This window comes from Eschrichtius robustus, chromosome 11, assembly GCF_028021215.1.
Source record: "Eschrichtius robustus isolate mEscRob2 chromosome 11, mEscRob2.pri, whole genome shotgun sequence".
NCBI classification, from domain to species: Eukaryota; Metazoa; Chordata; class Mammalia; order Artiodactyla; family Eschrichtiidae; genus Eschrichtius; species Eschrichtius robustus.
In genome coordinates, this window is record NC_090834.1 from 75,003,842 (window position 1) to 75,019,720 (window position 15,879).

A 15,879-nucleotide genomic window follows, 5' to 3' on the forward strand; every position below is an offset into this window, starting at 1 on the left:
TGATTTAGGTGCAGTGCAGAGGGTCAGTTCCCATCAGGGGCTGGCAGCCTGGGGCTCCCGTCCCTTCCTTTTCATGGAAATCAAGGTCCCCGGGGCCTGGGGTGAGGGACGTGACCAAGAGGAGCTCTTTAGCATCCTCTCTCCTCCCGCTTCTGGCAGGGCTGGGCAGGTAGGGATGGGAGGCGGGCAAAGGCCCAGGGCGGCAGGGCTTATGACCGGGCCCCCTCTCTCCAGCACTAGGTAAGGGCCCCTACCAGCTGGCCAGCTTGGCAGCCAGCGGTGCCCTGGTGGCCATGCAGGTGGCAGGCGGTGCCATAGTCCTAGTGAGAGCAGAGGATGTGGCGCCGGGGGACATTGTGAACTTCCTGCTGACGGCTGCCCTGTACAAGGCCAAGGCCCACGGTAAGGCCCACCCTCTGGCCCCACTCCAGCCCTTGGTGGAGGGAAGCAGGTGCTGGAGGAGGGGAGGATGCTACGATCCTAAGCCAGCTATAGTAGCTGGAGAAATGTGGGGCTCCAACAGGCACCCCTTTCCCAGTGGAGACGGGGTTCTGAGGGGTCAGGCTCTTAGTCTCTTTCAAGAAACACCTTCTATCTTCTTCTTGAAAAAACCAGAGAGGGCAAGGTCCAGATGTACCTTTGGACCTTGCTTCACACAGCAGCTGTATTCCAGAAAAGCTGGGCGGCAATAACTACTACTTCCCATCCCTCCCCCTAAATCTCCTGCTTATTCTCCCTCTTCCTACCCCCCTCCCCACTTCTCCTCTCTATTTTTAAGACTAGATAGACTGTAAATACCAGAGGGGAACTGGCTGATGTATTAACTCCAGTGGGACCTCCTCCCGTGAATGGAGGAGTGAGCTCTTGATTTGCTCAGGTTATGGTCCTGAGTTCTGGGCTTGTGGATTACACAGACTGAGGCACACCTGGAACCAGCCAGCCTCCTGGGTCTCAGACTGCCAGCAGACCTAAAGGGCTTAGCTGTAGTGGGCACCATCTTCTCTTCAGAGTTCAGTAGTGCCTGAGGGGTGGCAGGACCTTGCCCGGTGGAGAGTGACCGCTGGTGGTGTTTGTGTTGGGCCCTGGGCCAGCCAAGGCCTCAGTTCACCAGTGCTAGGAAGCCTTCTCTTCTGTGGCCATTTGTGCGTGTCCCAGTGTGTGGTCTCTGTGATCACTGATCAAGGTTTCTCCCCGCAAATCCTGTTGGTCCCATCTAGTCAGTATCTCCCTAATCACAGGGATGGTCCATGAAGCCAATCCCAGCATCGCCCGGAATCTTGAACCAAGACACATCTCAGAGAGTTCATTCCAACCTAAGAATTTAAGTTCTCAGATTCTCAGATCTGTGGTTTATCTAGTTATGAAGATCGTCCTCTCTTTCTCTCTCTCTCTTCTTCCCCTCCTCCTCCCCTTCTTCTCTCCTTGCCTTCCTCCCTTTCATTGAGCCCTGTTCCCATGTCAGGCACCAAGCTGGGCACTGGGGAATCAGTGGCATCAGAGACACGACCCCTGCCCACCAGAAGTCCACAATCCCATCCAGGGGACAGACAGGTCAAAGGCAGTTACAATGCCTGTGGGAAGGAGGAGCCCCTAACTCAGTCTTGGGGAGTCAGGAGAGGCTTCTTAGAATAAGTGTTGTCCCCTGAAGGGTTGAAAGGAGCCAGGAAGGGACTTGTAAGCCAAACTCAGAAGGTGGATCTTGATCCTGAGGGCAGTGGGGAGCCATGGAAGGGCTTTAAGGAGGGGAGGGACACCCCAGGCACAGCTAAGGGGGATGTTCATGGTGGGGTGAGCCGGGGGTACGGTAGGAGGTGCCAGGAGGAATCACGTCACTCACTGCACGAGGAAACCTGGGAGTGAGGAGCCAGGGACTGGGCCACAGGAGGGCCAGGAACATCCCCACTGCCCCAAAAGAGAACACTTCCTCCCTAGACATTCCCGACCCCCAGATCTGTGTGGTCCTGCTTGAAGAAGGAAGGGTGTCTTATAACCTTCCAGATGTAATGGACCATCTGCTTAGTGGGAATTTTCTGTTCTCCATTCAGTATTTTAGCCCAGTAAGTAAGGTCTAGTCTAGAGGGGGTGTTGATTTTCCAGTGGTTTTATGGCATGTTAAGCAAACCCTAGAGTAGCCTGGCCCTGGAGAATGTCACTGTGGATGGGATGCCCAGAGGCTGTGAAGGGCAGCCTCCATCTCAGACCTGGGTCTCCTGGGCAGCTGGGGGCAGGGCCCAGTGAGGACCCAGGCTCCCACTCCCACCCCATCCTGTGTTCCTTCCCTGTGCTGTGCCCAGAGTACTGGACAGCAGAAGAGAACATACCTTCCAGGTAAGATCTGGGGTGGCTACGTGGGCGAGGTGTCCCTTGAATTTGTCCTTGAAGGATGTGTAAGACTGTGATGGGAAGAAATGGAGAGCAGAAGATGTCGCGGAGAGGAGGATTCAGCAGTCATTTAGGCCTGAGCCTCTCACTCTCATGGTCTTGATGTCCTATAGGATGTACTAAAGGGACACAAGCCACAACCTGGTACATCTTCCTGGAGTATCAATTTTACTTAAAGATTTTTGGAAGAGGTTACTGATTTATTATTAATAATATCTCACTCTTCTGTAGCACCTACTGTGTGCTGGGCACTGTTCTAAGTGCTTCATATATAATAACTCATTTAACCCTCACAACAATCTTAGGAGGTAGGTGCTATTATTTTCCCAATTTACGGATGTGAGAACTGAGGCCCTGAGAGGTTAGGTAACTTACCCAAGGGGACATCACTTGCAAGTGACAGCAACCAGCCTTTTGGCAGGCTCCTCCCAAACAGAGAGATTAAAAGAGAAATAAAATTTAGAAAATGGAAGGTGAAAATCATTTGATTATTCAAGGTAAAACACAAGACTTTGTATAGTCAGTCCTCTATCCACGGTTCCACATCTACAAATTCAACCAATCGTGGGTGGAATTTCAGATGGAAACCTACGAATACGGATGGATGACTGTACTGGGCCATTTTATGTAAAGGACTTGAGCATCCTTGGATTTTGGTACCGAGGGGTGTACCAAGGAACAGCTGTACCTCTAGGTCTGGCTTTCTGCCTCTCCCCTGTTAGGAGGACTTCAGGACAAATGGTTGAGAACCTTGATTTAGGCCAACTCCAGTCTTCACAAACGAGAAAGCTGAGACCCAGAGAGGGGCAGTGAGTTGCCTGAGGTCACCCAGCGAGGGACTCAGCACTCTACCCCCCTGGGCTGCCCCATGACCACTCCTGGATCCCATCCCTGAGACAGGCCTGCACAGTGGTTAAGAGCCTGCACAGTGGTTAAGAGCCTGGGCTCCAATCCTGCCTCCTTTTTCCACCGTCAGTGTGACTCTAGGCCTCACCTCCCTCATCTGTAAAATGGGGATAACAATGTCATCAACTTCTAACCTGTTACAGAATTCGCTTGTTCATTAGGTTTACTCCCCACCCACCACCCGCTACTTGAATGTCAGCTCCATGAGGACAGGGGTTTTGTCGTTTTGTCCCCTATTGTGTCCCCAGTGCCTGGAACAGTGCCTGGCACCTGGTGGGGGCCTCAGTAATATTAGCTGCTGAATGAATGAATTCACCACCTCACAGGGCTCTCTTGGAATTTAATAAAAGCAGCAGGTAGAGAGCTTGCTTAGCATTGTGCCTGGCACAGAGTTAAGTCCTGATCAATAGCAGTTGTTATTGACATTAATAATTAATCCTTCCCCCAGTTACCTCATTTCTTCTCACAGCTGCCCAGGGAGGTCTAACAGGAACTCTGTGCAATATCTCCTGGGGCCACGGGGTGGAGTGGTGATGGGGGGAGGGGGAGACACACCAGGCCCTGTGCTGGGCCTTTCACACACCGTTCGTCCCTCACAGCCTGGAGGCGTGAATTCACTTGCCTGCAGCACAGCCAGCCATGGCGGGCCGGGACTCCAGACACCTGCTTGTGCATTTGGGCCCCGACCCTGCAGGGCCCTGTGGCAGGGTTGGGGGGCAGGAGAGATCCACCCAGCAGCGTGGAGATAGGAGAGAGGACAGCGGAGCCCAGCTCTTAGGCCTCTGGGCAGGCCCCTTCCCATCTCTGGGGCAGTTTCCCTGCCGTGGGTTGGGCTCAGCCTCAGGTCCCCCAGCCCTGACCCTCTGGGATTCTGTGAGGAGCGGGCCCAAGAAAACTGACAAGTCAGCAAACCCCAGCTTGTCTAGTACGTCCCATAGAACAGAACTCCACCAGGGCAGCCATTTCTGTCTGTCCTACTCACTGCTGTATCCCTAGCATCTAGACTAGCACATGGTACACGGAGGGGTCTCAAAGATGTTTGCAGGAGGGAGGGAAGGTGGAGAGAGGGAAAGAAGGAGGAAGAAAGGAAGGAGGGAACGGAAGGAAGGAGAGAGGGAGGGAGGAGGGGATAGTTCAGTCACCTCCCCAAGGCTCTGCAGTTGGGGCTTTAACCCCCCACCTTCCCTCCCTTGGGTAGAGGTGGTGTGTGCTGAGGGGCAGCCAGCAGGCAGAGGTGGGTGGGCTGAGGGGAGGCGGGCAGGCTTGGAGGAGCAGGGCCCAGTCCTGAGTCACTGAGACTGCAGACGGTGCCTGGGTGTCTGCCCCCTCCCCACATCCAGACCTCTCTCTGCTGACCTCACCTTCGTGGCTCTTTGCAGACCCGGATGTGATATCCCTGGAGGCAGCGGACAGACCCAACTTCTTCCTCCACGTCATGGCCAACGGGTCTCTGGAGCTGGCCAAGTGGCAGGCCAGTGATGCCTTCCACCACCGTGCCTCCTTCTCGCTTCACCGGGGGACGTGGCGTGCGGGCCTGGTGGCCCTGGAGTCCCTGGCGGAGCCCGGGGCCTTCCTTTACGTGTTGGGCCCAGTGCTGGCCCTCCGGCTGTACGAGCACACGGAGGCCTTCCGCCGGGGCACGCTGTTCCGCCTTCTGGGTAGGTGTCCACCCTGCATCGCCCTCGGCTCCTCAGCCCCTTACTCAGCTTCCCTCCCACCCCATCCTTCCAGTTGCCCCCAAGAGACGAGATCCTCACTCTCCTGGCACAGGGAAGCCACATGGGTGCCACCCCTGAGATGGGAGGGGGCCCGGCCTCCTTGTTGGTGGCCTAGGGAGCCTTGGGCAGTGTGACTTGGGGCCCAGCCAGCTTCCTGGGTCCTGCCTGCTCCCACAGGCCATTTACAAGGTCTAAAAATAGGGCGGCCTTCGTGGAAGCGAGAAAAGTGATCATTGTGGCTGCAGCTTGCACAGCCCGCAGGCTCAGGTTTCTTGCTGATGGGGGCACATGCCTGCCCTGTGAGCTCAAAGACTGCCCACTGGGGCACAGCCTGAGGAGGCCACAGCCCCCCTGACCCCCATGAGAGGACCAAGACCCTGGGCGGTGATGGGGCAGGCTTCGTGCCCTTTCCAGCTGAGACCAATGGGTTCCAGGGCTTTGCCATCTCCCGGCCAGGTGGGTCAGCCCCAAAAGTAGTTGTTCTCTGCCTAAACCCTGGAGACAGTGATCACAATTTCCTTACTGCTCCAGGCTGGCCTCTCTGTCCTGCACGTGCACATGTATGTTTGTGCCTGTGAGGGCACCCGTGCTGTATGAATGGATCCATTTACAGGTACACACGTGTAAATATGCCCCCAGTCGGCCTTTCATTTATCATCCCCCACCCCTCCCAGCCCAGGGCTGGGCCAGCTCACTCTCACATTCAGCGGTCACCTATCAAGTCCACCAGTGAACCCCACCCAGGACAGATTCATCACTGGCTATGATGGCGGGACTTGTGTCCCTTGCTGGAAGACACCGGGGCAGAGTGGAACTTGTGTCCCTTGCTGGAAGACACCCAGGCTCTGAAGGCAGACAGCCACGGGTTCGAATCCTGACCCCAGTCCTTGGCACTTGGAGGAGCCCCAGCCCCCCTCTCCCTGACCCTGTTTCTTCATCTGTGCAACGGGGATATTTGCCTCAGAAGGTTGTTGTGAGGATTGACTGTATCTCCCGGGCTTTGCTCTGCGCCTGGCTCATAGTAGGTGCTCCCCAGATGTAAGTTCCTAGTTCTGTTCTCAAGGATCTTATAAAAGCAGGCTTCTTCACGGTCAGCAGCAGTTTGGGGACTGGGGATGGGGCTTCATTAGGATGGGGCTGCCCAGGTGGGATTGCTCCCTCCAGCCTGCTGGGGAGCTTGCCCACACCTCCCAGCTCAGGCCATGGTTTCAGAGACTGATCACTCGTGCCAACATGGTCTGGGGTCTTGTCTGCCTCGAAGCCCCCCACGGGCTCCAGACTTTCCCTGAGGGTCCTTCATTTGTCAAGGCACTGGCCACAAGGCCTTTTTTTGAGGAAATCTCCTTTGGGAAAGTTTAATATTCCCAGCATCTTCTGTGCTCAGTTTCCTCATCTGTAAAATGGGGATAATAATAGTGCTACTTCATAAGATTATTGTGAGGATTAATGAGTAAATACTTGTGAAATGTTGAGTGTAGTGCTTGGTGTTAAGAGTTGGCTGTTGTTGTTATTATTATTGTTAGCTACCAAGGTCTAAGGGGGCAAGCCTGGCCACCAGGGTCCCAGAAGGTCAGGGTGACAGGGCAGCCTTATGGAAAGATCAGGGGTCCCAGCCTCTTCTTTGGCCGCCTCTCAAAGCCCAACTCCAACTGCCCATTCCATAGTCCCACACCACCCCGAGTCCTCAGCCCCTCCACCAAGTTCCCAGAGTCCCGACCCAAAGATACCCCAGCCACCGACCTCAACTCTCAGGAATATGGTTTCCCCTCAGGTTGGATTTGATTTGATTTGATTTTGTTTTGTTTTGTTTCGTTTCATCTCATTTCAGTCTTCACTTTTCTTGCACGAGTCCATTTATCTCTTCCACGGAGCAGGGCGGGCATGGGCTGAGTTGGGATGACCTCTGTGCTCTGGCACCTGATCAGGAGCTGGTGCCCAGTCTCACTGTCTCGGGTTGGGGCACCTTTCCAGATGCCAAGCCCTCGGGGGCTCCCTACCCCACCTGTGAGTGGCGCTACGATGCCTGTGCCAGCCCCTGCTTCCAAACCTGCCAGGACCCACGGGCAGCCAGCTGCCGGGATGTGCCCAGGTGAGGTGGCATGGAGTCAAGGTGTGTACATCAGTGTATTTGAGCATACACCTGAGTGAATGGGTTTATGTGTAGTCTGTGGGTTTAGGCATGAGCATATACTGTGGTGTGTGTGTATTCACATGTACTCATGTAGGTGTGTTTTGTGTACTGGGTATGGGGATGTGTGTGAACCAGAGTGAACCTGCCTGATACAGGCATATGTGAATGTCGATTTGTGCACATGTGTGTATAGTTGAGCCCTGTGGGTGTACAAAGGGTAGCTGTGGGTGCACAGCTGTACGCAGCTGTGTGTATGTACATGCGTATGAGCTGCATGTATCTGGGTGTTGGTGCAGCTGGGTGTGTGTGCATAAGGTACACTGATGTTTTGGCAGACTGTGTGGATGTATATGTATCCATGTGAATGGCTTTGAGTCCTGCAGGCGTGGAGGAGGAACGTGAGAATGCGCCTAAATGGAGACACGTGTGCATGTGTGACTGTGGGCACAAGTGTGCACATAACCAGACTTTGTTCGTGTTTTCCTCTCAGTCTGAGGGCAGGAGTGTGCAGCATGCATGTCTGGGTTTGTGTGCTCCTGTACATGCTGTCTCCACGGAGGTTCATGTGAGTGTGTACGTGAGATGCACACACACACACGTGTGTCATGAGAAAGGATGAGGTCTGTGCTCTGCCCAGGTGAAAGGCGGTGGCCCTCCTGGTGCTCCAGACCGCTGACTGGCACCCTGCTCTGTCCTCAGGGTGGAAGGCTGTGTGCCTGTGTGCCCCACGCCCAGGGTCCTGGATGAAGTCACACAGAGATGCGTCTACTTGGAGGACTGTGAGTGGCCTGGACTTCTCATACCTCCTTGGACCTGTAAATCCCCCGGGTCTCATTGACCAGTCATGCTCACCAGAGCCCCCAGGTCCCTGGTGAAACAGGGTCAGCATAGGGGCCTCTGGAAGGAGAACACTCTAGAGCAGGCAGGGACCTCATCTGGTCCATTCCCCCCAGTTCATAGAGAGAAAAAATGAGGCCCATGTGGGGAAGGGACTGGCTTGGGTCACGTGTTGAGAATGCGGCCAGACTTAGACCTGAGGTCTCTGGGCTCTGGGCTCAGGGTTTGAGGTGTGGGACAGGGTCCAGACCTGCTGACTTCCCTGGGCCATCTAACACCACGTGACAGAGTCCCTGGGTTGGTCAGGCAGCCTGACTGGCCCTCAGAAGCTGCCTACCCCCCTCACCAAGGGTGCCAGCCCAGGAGCCCCGCATCACAGCCCTGCCCAGTGATGACCCCTGGGGCAGCAGTCGCCCCACTGGCTGAGCCTCTTCTCTGGTCTGCCCCAGGTGTGGAGCCTATGGTTTTGGTTCCCACGGAGGCCTTTGGCAACAAGACCCTGCCTCCCGGTCAAGAGCTGCCCACCCCCAGTGACGAGGTGCTGCAGTTTCCACAGGAAGCTCCCGGGGCCTCATCCCACAGGCCAGCACCCACACCAGCTGTCCCGCTCACCACGGCCCTGAACCCACCCATGGCAGCCACTGAGGGGCCAGCTCTGTCTCCAGGCCCCACCCAGGCCACTCAGAAGCAGCCACCGGGGGTCACTGCATCTAATGTCCCTGAGCACCCCACAGAGGCCCCGGCCAGCACGGGAGTGACCGCCAGCCACCTGGCCACCCCCCGTGTCCCAGAGCCCTCATCCCTTCCCCTTTCACAGCAGATGCCCACATCAGGCGTGGGGTCGGGTGCCATGGAGACGACCAGGGTGACTGTGATCTTTGCAGGGAGTGCCAACATCACAGTCTCCTCCCCGTCACCCCCTGCACCTCGCTCCCCTCTCGTGACCAAAGCCGTGACAGTCCTAGGCCTTGGCTCCTTGCCTGTTAAGACGACACCCCTCCAGCCCTCCCCGAGCCTGGAGTTGCCTGCAAGTCCCTCCTCCAGGCCTGTGGCTTCCCCTGCAGTGCCCTCCAGGCCTCGCACTTCCTCAGGATCCCACGAGGCTTTGCCGACACCTGCAATGACGGAGGTCGTGATGGGGACAGGGATCCCCCAGCCCGTACAGTCCCCGAGCGTTTCCAGTCCCAGCAGCCCCCCAGCTGAGGCTAGAACAGCCGCAGAGCAGATCCCTGCCAGTCCCCTGGTGACCGAGATGGTGGAGACAGCACCATCCACAGAGAAGGTCCAACCTGGGCCCAGCCAGGCCGCGGGCCCACCAGCATCCCCACTGCCAAGCCCATTCCCCACGGCCCCGCCCCGCCCCGCCCTGCATGCCACCGCAGCCGCCAGGCCTCCCACTCTGCCCTCGGGGCCTGCAGCTGCCGCCAGCCTGTCCACAGTCACTCATGGGCTGGGGGCCACACCCTTCACATCTCTGGAGTCAACTCGGCCACCCCAGCTCCTCTCTGGTCTGCCTCCCGACACCAGCCTGCCCCTGGCCAAGGTGGGCACGTCTGCCCCAGTGGCCACAGCCGGCCCCAGCGTCTCTGCCATCCCCACTCCACTCCAGCAACAGGCCACATCTCTCGCCGTGGCCACAACTCTGCCTGCTCGGACACTCAGCCCCGCACTGCCTCTCACCCTGGCTGTCCTGGCCCAGGTGCACCCGCCCAGTCATGTGGTCCCTGAGGCAACAGGCACAGCCTCCACAGTATCTGCTGGCCCACGAAAGAGCACCACGGAGAAGATGGCCATCCTGTCCGAGCAAGTGTCTCAGCCCACCTGGATATATGGCTCTGCCCAGGGGGGCCCCACAGAGCTCACACCTGCTGTGGCCCACACTGCTGCTACCTTGGTGATGGAGGCTGAGGGCCCCTGGGCCGGCACAGTACCACCGGTGCCCACGTCCTATCCGCTGAGCAGAGTCTCAGCCAGGACGGCCTCCCGAGAGAGCTCGCTGGTTCTGCTCCCCCAGCTGGCTGAGGTCCATGGCACCTCGGCAGGACCTCAGCCCCCAGCAGAGCCGGAGGGAGAGGCTACCACCGAGCAGTCTGGGCGCTCGGCTCCCGCCCAGAGCATCTCGGCAGGTTCGGCCGAGGCCTTGGTCACCACCCCTGAAGCCAGTACATCTGCCACCTGTGTCGTGAGTGACTTGTCAGGATTCTGCCCCTGTATGTGAACCCTCCATGCCTTCCCTCCTCCTGTGCCCTGGGGGTGGGACACCATCGTGTTCTCTCATCCTCAAGGTCGGCGCAGCTTCTCCTTAGCCAGCTTGCAGGCTGCCAGATGGCCGTTGAGTCACCATCCTGACCCCTGCCCCAAGCTCCTGGAGCCTGCAAATTCTCCAGGCTCCTCTGATGCCATAGCAGATCCCCCCATGCCCCACCTGGGGCCCAGGGGCCTATTGGATGGCTTGCTGTGACAGCATGGTGTGCTGATGTGTGCATTGCATGTATGTGTGTACCCATATGGGACTGTGTGTGAACTCGTTTGTGTTTACGTGTATGGGACTCCATGTGGACGCTCGTCTGTCTGTGTGTTCTTGTGCATGTGATATGTGGTGTTGCAAGATGGTATATGTCTATGCGTTTGTAAGAAAAGAGATAAACTGTGTGTGCGTGCGTGTGCTTGGGTTTCTACGAGCCTGAGCTAGCGGGTCTGCATGCCTATGTACCTAGAACTCTCTGCAGGGCCAGGTGGATGTGCAGACTCTCTGGGACTCAGTCCCCTGACCCCAGTCTCACTGTTAGCCCAGCCCTAGGCCCCCGATGGTGTGTTGGGTGGGTGGAGGGAGGGTGAAGGCACTGTTCCCTTGTCGTTGTACCTCAGGGTCCCCTACCTGCCAGAACCTACAGGGTAAGGATCTGTGCCCTCACGGCTTGGGGGTAGGTGGGGCAGGGGAATGAGTGACCATGGTCCCAAGGGGATCGCTCAGGCTGTTCCTCCACCCTGTGCCCCAGCCAATCGCCGAGCAGGACTGCATCCGCCACATCTGCCTGGAGGGCCAACTGATCCGAGTGAACCAGTCCCAGCACTGTCCCCAGGGCGCTGCGCCCCCTCGCTGTGGGGTCCTGGGCCTCGCAGTGAGGGTGGGCGGGGACCGCTGCTGCCCCCTCTGGGAGTGTGCCTGTGAGTCGTGGGGTCCGCGGGCGCCTCCCATGTCTTTCTCGTACCCCGACCCCGGCACAACCTCAGGGTAACCCTGACGTGAACCCCCTGTGGGACCTCTGACCCCTGACCTGGCAGATTTCCTACCCTTGTGACCTCTGATTTCTGTGTGACCGTCCAGCCCCCCACGGCCTCTGGATCACCCAAGAGAAGGCCTCATGTTCCTGGGTGGCCTTGGCCCCAGGGGCATCTGTTTATTCTTCTCGTCCCTGCCCTCCCCAGGCCGGTGCTCAGTCTTCCCTGATCTGAGCTTTGTCACCTTCGACGGGAGCCATGTAGCCCTGTTCAAGGAGGCCATCTACATCCTCAGCCGGAGCCCCGACGAAATGGTCACTGTCCACGTCCTCGACTGCAAAAGTGCCAACCTGGTGACTGTCCCCGGCTTCCCTTCCTGCTGGGGCCTTGGGACCTGACTAGGTTTGGAGGGGAGATTGAGCAGTGAGTTGGGTTTTGAGGGTTATCAGAGGCGAGGACAGATGAAGAGGCCCCTGCAGCGGCTCAGTCTGTCTCAGTCATGGGGGTCTTCTGCAACCAGCGCCTGGGGAAAGAGTGAGTGGAGCGCCACCTCCTGGCCCTTCCTGGGGCCTGCACCATTCCCAGCTGCCTAGGCCCCTGTGAGAGGCACTGAAATGCAGAGGAGCTGGGATGCCACCCCTAGGATATGGCCTGTAGTCAAGGGTGCTGGCTGCAGGGAACCACCTACTAGGATGCTCCCATGAGCCAGGTGAAAGGAGGCAACTTTCTGGGGGGCTTGCAGGAGGTCAGGTGGAAGCAGAATGTTCTGTGGGACTCTGTGCACCATCTGCACACCCCCAGTGGGTGCCCCTAGCATATTGAGGCAAGGTTGGGTTGGGGGGGAAGAGTTCCTCCCCAGGAGGAGGCAGCAGCAGGGCTCCAGGTAGATGAGGGCTGGGTTCTCTCTGCAGGGGCACCTGAACTGGCCGCCATTCTGCCTGGTGATGCTGAATGTGACTCACCTGACCCATCAGGTCACCATTGACCGCTTCAACCGGAAGGTGAGTGCATCAAAGAGCAAGCCCCCAGGGAAGGGCAGCAGTCAGGCGAGGGGTGGGGCATCAGGGGAGGAGGGGCTTTGAGGCTTATTCACAACTGGGAGCAAGGGTAGGGAGGGATCCTCTAAAAGAAAAATAATGCAAATTTAGGTATATTTGGAGGTGATTTTAATTAGAATATTTGTGGCCACTCTAATGTAGGAGAGGAAGTGTACCAGGAGGAATATTGCGACCGAAAAGAAGTTAAATGGCAAGAGACAGTAGCCTTAAATGATTGTGGTTAAAATATCTCACTTCTGCAATTTTTACAAAAATATAAGGCCATGTGAACACACTAAGCTGCGTCAGCTTCACATCAAGCCCACCTCTGTCAAGGAGGCTGGTGCCCAACCACAGCCCACCCTCTGTGGGGTACCCACCCCGAGGGCTCTGCCTTTGCTCTTCCCAGTGGGAGGGTGAGTAGGGCTGACTCATCTCCTCCTCAGGTCCCAAAGTGTCGGCTCTCCCCACCTATTCCTGAGCTCAGACCTGCAGCCCTGTTACTAGAATCTGCTCTTGAACACTGAACACAAGGGCCACACCTGTGAGACTCCCAGGAACAAGGCTTAGGGCAGTGGGTTTTCCATGAGATGGAGGCTTAAGCATAAAACTCCCTGGGTTTCATCCCAGGTGTTCCAGCATTGTGGAGCCCATGACCCTGTCTGTACAGCTCGGAAGGCTAGGTTATGAGAGAGCCAGGGACTTGCCCAAGGTCAAAGTTTTCCGACTACTGGGCTAGGGCTCCCTCTATTCAACACAGTAGTTTATGCACTGGATAATTTGCAAAGTGATTAATAAAACAGTGATTCTTGAGTGGGAGGGTATAAAGTCATTATAAATATTTTAAAATCCTAATATTTTCATCTCCCATTTCCACATAGTAAAACTAATAATCCATAATACATACAAATTTAACCTTGTCTGTAAGTAACAGGGGTTGTAGCTTTGAGTTTAAAGTGTTGCATATTTAACAAACATTGCTTGAGCCCCCGATTGATGTCAGGCCCAAAGGCAGGTGCTGGGGATTCAAAGGTGAGTGAGACACAGTTTCTGCCCTTAAGAAACTCACAGCCCATGGAGGGCCTTGATGAGGGAACAAATCTTCTTAAAGGCCAGCACAGAGCTGGGGGAGACTCCAGAGAAGGGGTACCCAACCCAGCGGCTGGGGATTTAGGGTCAGTCTCCCAGAAGAAATGATCTGAGCAGAATCAGAAAAAAAGAGAGTGATTAGAAGGGCTCAGGATTATTTGGGCATGTAGATGTCGCTTGCCTCCAGCTGTTGCATTTCTTGTTTCATTGTTTCGTGCTCATAACATGTTTTTAGAACTTTTCCATGCCACCTTGGACTGTGTCTTGGCTGCGTGTGCCTGAAATAGAGCCTGCCACGTAGCAGATGCTTAATAACTGCTAGTTGGATAAATGGATGGATGGAGGGAGGGAGGGACGGATGGACAGGCAGACAAGCTGTGCTCACATTGAACACCCTCCCCCACAAGGTGTCTGTGGACTTGCAGCCTGTGTGGCCCCCTGTGAGCAGGTACGGGTTCAGAATTGAGGACACAGGCCACATGTACATGATCCGGACGCCATCACACATCCAGATCCGGTGGCTCCACAGCTCAGGACTCATGATCCTGGAGGCCAGCAAAGCCAGCAAGGCCCAGGGCCGTGGCCTCTGCGGTGAGGTGGGACCCAGCTGGCGGGGGAGGGGGATGCTTCCTGGGTCCACCTCTGCCCCCAGACACAGGTTCCCCTGGAACAGGGAAAGCTGGGACAGAGTGCTGGGCCAGAGGTGGGCCCAGCAGAGCTGCCAGGGCAGAGACCTAACGTCTTGTGTTCTGGGGCTGAAGCTGCCAGCAGGGAGATGGCGCAGGGCTGTGGCCTTGGCCAGTTGTCACTTCAGCCGAGATTGTCAGCTTCCCTGATTGCTTCCTAACACCAGATAATCTTCCCTGTCTGCATATGCCCGGGCACTTCACAAAACACTTCTACTCTCTGATCTCACTTATTCCAGGTCATCCACGCAATAGCCCTGAGGGATGGCCATTGAACTAAAGAAGAAAGGGGGCTCAGAGAGGTTAAGTGGCTTGCCTAAGATCACACAGCAGAGCTGCCACAACACAGAACTAGTGCTCTTCAGACCGCAGCATGGTTGCAGAGAGCATGCCCTAAGGGCCTGGATGTATTTTTTTTTTTTCGTTTTTTAAAGATTTATTTATTGATTGATTGATTGATTGCTATGTTGGGTCTTCGTTTCTGTGCTAGGGCTTTCTCTAGTTGCGGCAAGTGGGGGCCACTCTTCATCGCGGTGCGCGGGCCTCTCACTATCGTGGCCTCTCTTGTTGCGGAGCACAGGCTCCAGACGCGTAGGCTCAGCAGTTGTGGCTCACGGGCCTAGTTGCTCCGCGGCATGTGGGATCTTCCCAGACCAGGGCTCGAACCCGTGTCCCCTGCATCGACAGGCAGACTCTCAACCACTGCGCCACCAGGGAAGCCCTGGATGTATTTTGATAAGAACAAGGGGTACAGGAGAAGTCTAAGTGTGGACTGCTGCTCCTTGCAGGTGCAGAAGGATGTGGGCCCCCATAAGGTGCTCCATGACAAACTGTTGTGATTATGATGATGGATGACATAGGAATACTTACACACACATACTTGCATGCCCTCCATCTGTAAATCTGCACCCATTTTATTCATTCACACTCATGCGCCTGTGTTCAGAATGCCTTCTGCGCATGAGCTAACACGTGTGAGCCTGCTCATTCTTTCATTTGTGCAACACGTAAACACATACTTACCATGTACCAGTCACTAGGGACAGAACAGTAGGCAAAAAAGACAAAATGTGTCTTATGAAGCTTCCATTCTTACTGGCACAAACATCTCTCCTTACACACACACACACACACATGCACACACACACACACACCACCATTACCACCTCCTCTGCTATCCCTTTCTCACCATTTTTTCCTTCTACTATTTGTGCCTGATGCAGAGTGCTGTGGTCAGCCTCTGGCGGGCCAGCTCCTCCCTAGGATGCCTTTGTGACACCCTTCAGTGACTCAATGCCAAGACCAAAAATCTGACCATTGGGACTGTTGATAAAAATCTGAGGATTTTGTAGTAAATCATGCTTTATATTCACGAAATTGGTGCCTGGAGGTGTCAGAGCAGAAGTCAGCAAATGTAGTTCTATTTTATCCAGACTAACACTTGGTATCTTGGGCACCTGCTAGGCAACTTGGGGGAATATTGAGAGAGTGAGACTATAAGGGAAAAGGAATCTTTGCACTCAGAGAGCAAAACAGACCTGCAAACTGAACCTGTTACACAGAATTGGGACAGTCATGGACACTGCATCTGAGGAGCCCGTGAAGGAAGGACTTCTGAGAAAGTGTTTCAGACAGAAGGAGTAGCATAAGCAAAGTCAAGGGCAGGGAAGTGTGTGTTTGGAGCCTAGAGTGTGAGAGATGAAGCTGAAGGTTAAGGTCATGTTAGAAGCTGTGACAGATAAACTTCAGCGCTGCCCCCATCTCAGTGCCTTAACACAATAGAAGTTTATTCCTTGCACACATAAATTCCCCAGTGGAGATTCCTTCCATCCTGTGGCTCTGCCATTTTCAACACAAGCTTCCAACTGCAT

General features: G+C 55.6%; 1 protein-coding gene across 1 annotated transcript in view; it reads left to right on the forward strand.

Moving 5' to 3' along the window:
* OTOG (otogelin) overlaps positions 1-15,879 on the forward strand; it is an 85,858-nt gene that overhangs the window by 53,924 nt on the left and 16,055 nt on the right. The window contains exons 32-40 of the mRNA XM_068555585.1: positions 235-402; positions 4,668-4,946; positions 6,978-7,095; positions 7,837-7,916; positions 8,424-10,156; positions 10,974-11,142; positions 11,404-11,549; positions 12,108-12,197; positions 13,730-13,913. Coding sequence (XP_068411686.1) covers positions 235-402; positions 4,668-4,946; positions 6,978-7,095; positions 7,837-7,916; positions 8,424-10,156; positions 10,974-11,142; positions 11,404-11,549; positions 12,108-12,197; positions 13,730-13,913 — 2,967 coding nt within the window. The remainder of the gene's footprint in view (positions 1-234; positions 403-4,667; positions 4,947-6,977; positions 7,096-7,836; positions 7,917-8,423; positions 10,157-10,973; positions 11,143-11,403; positions 11,550-12,107; positions 12,198-13,729; positions 13,914-15,879) is intronic.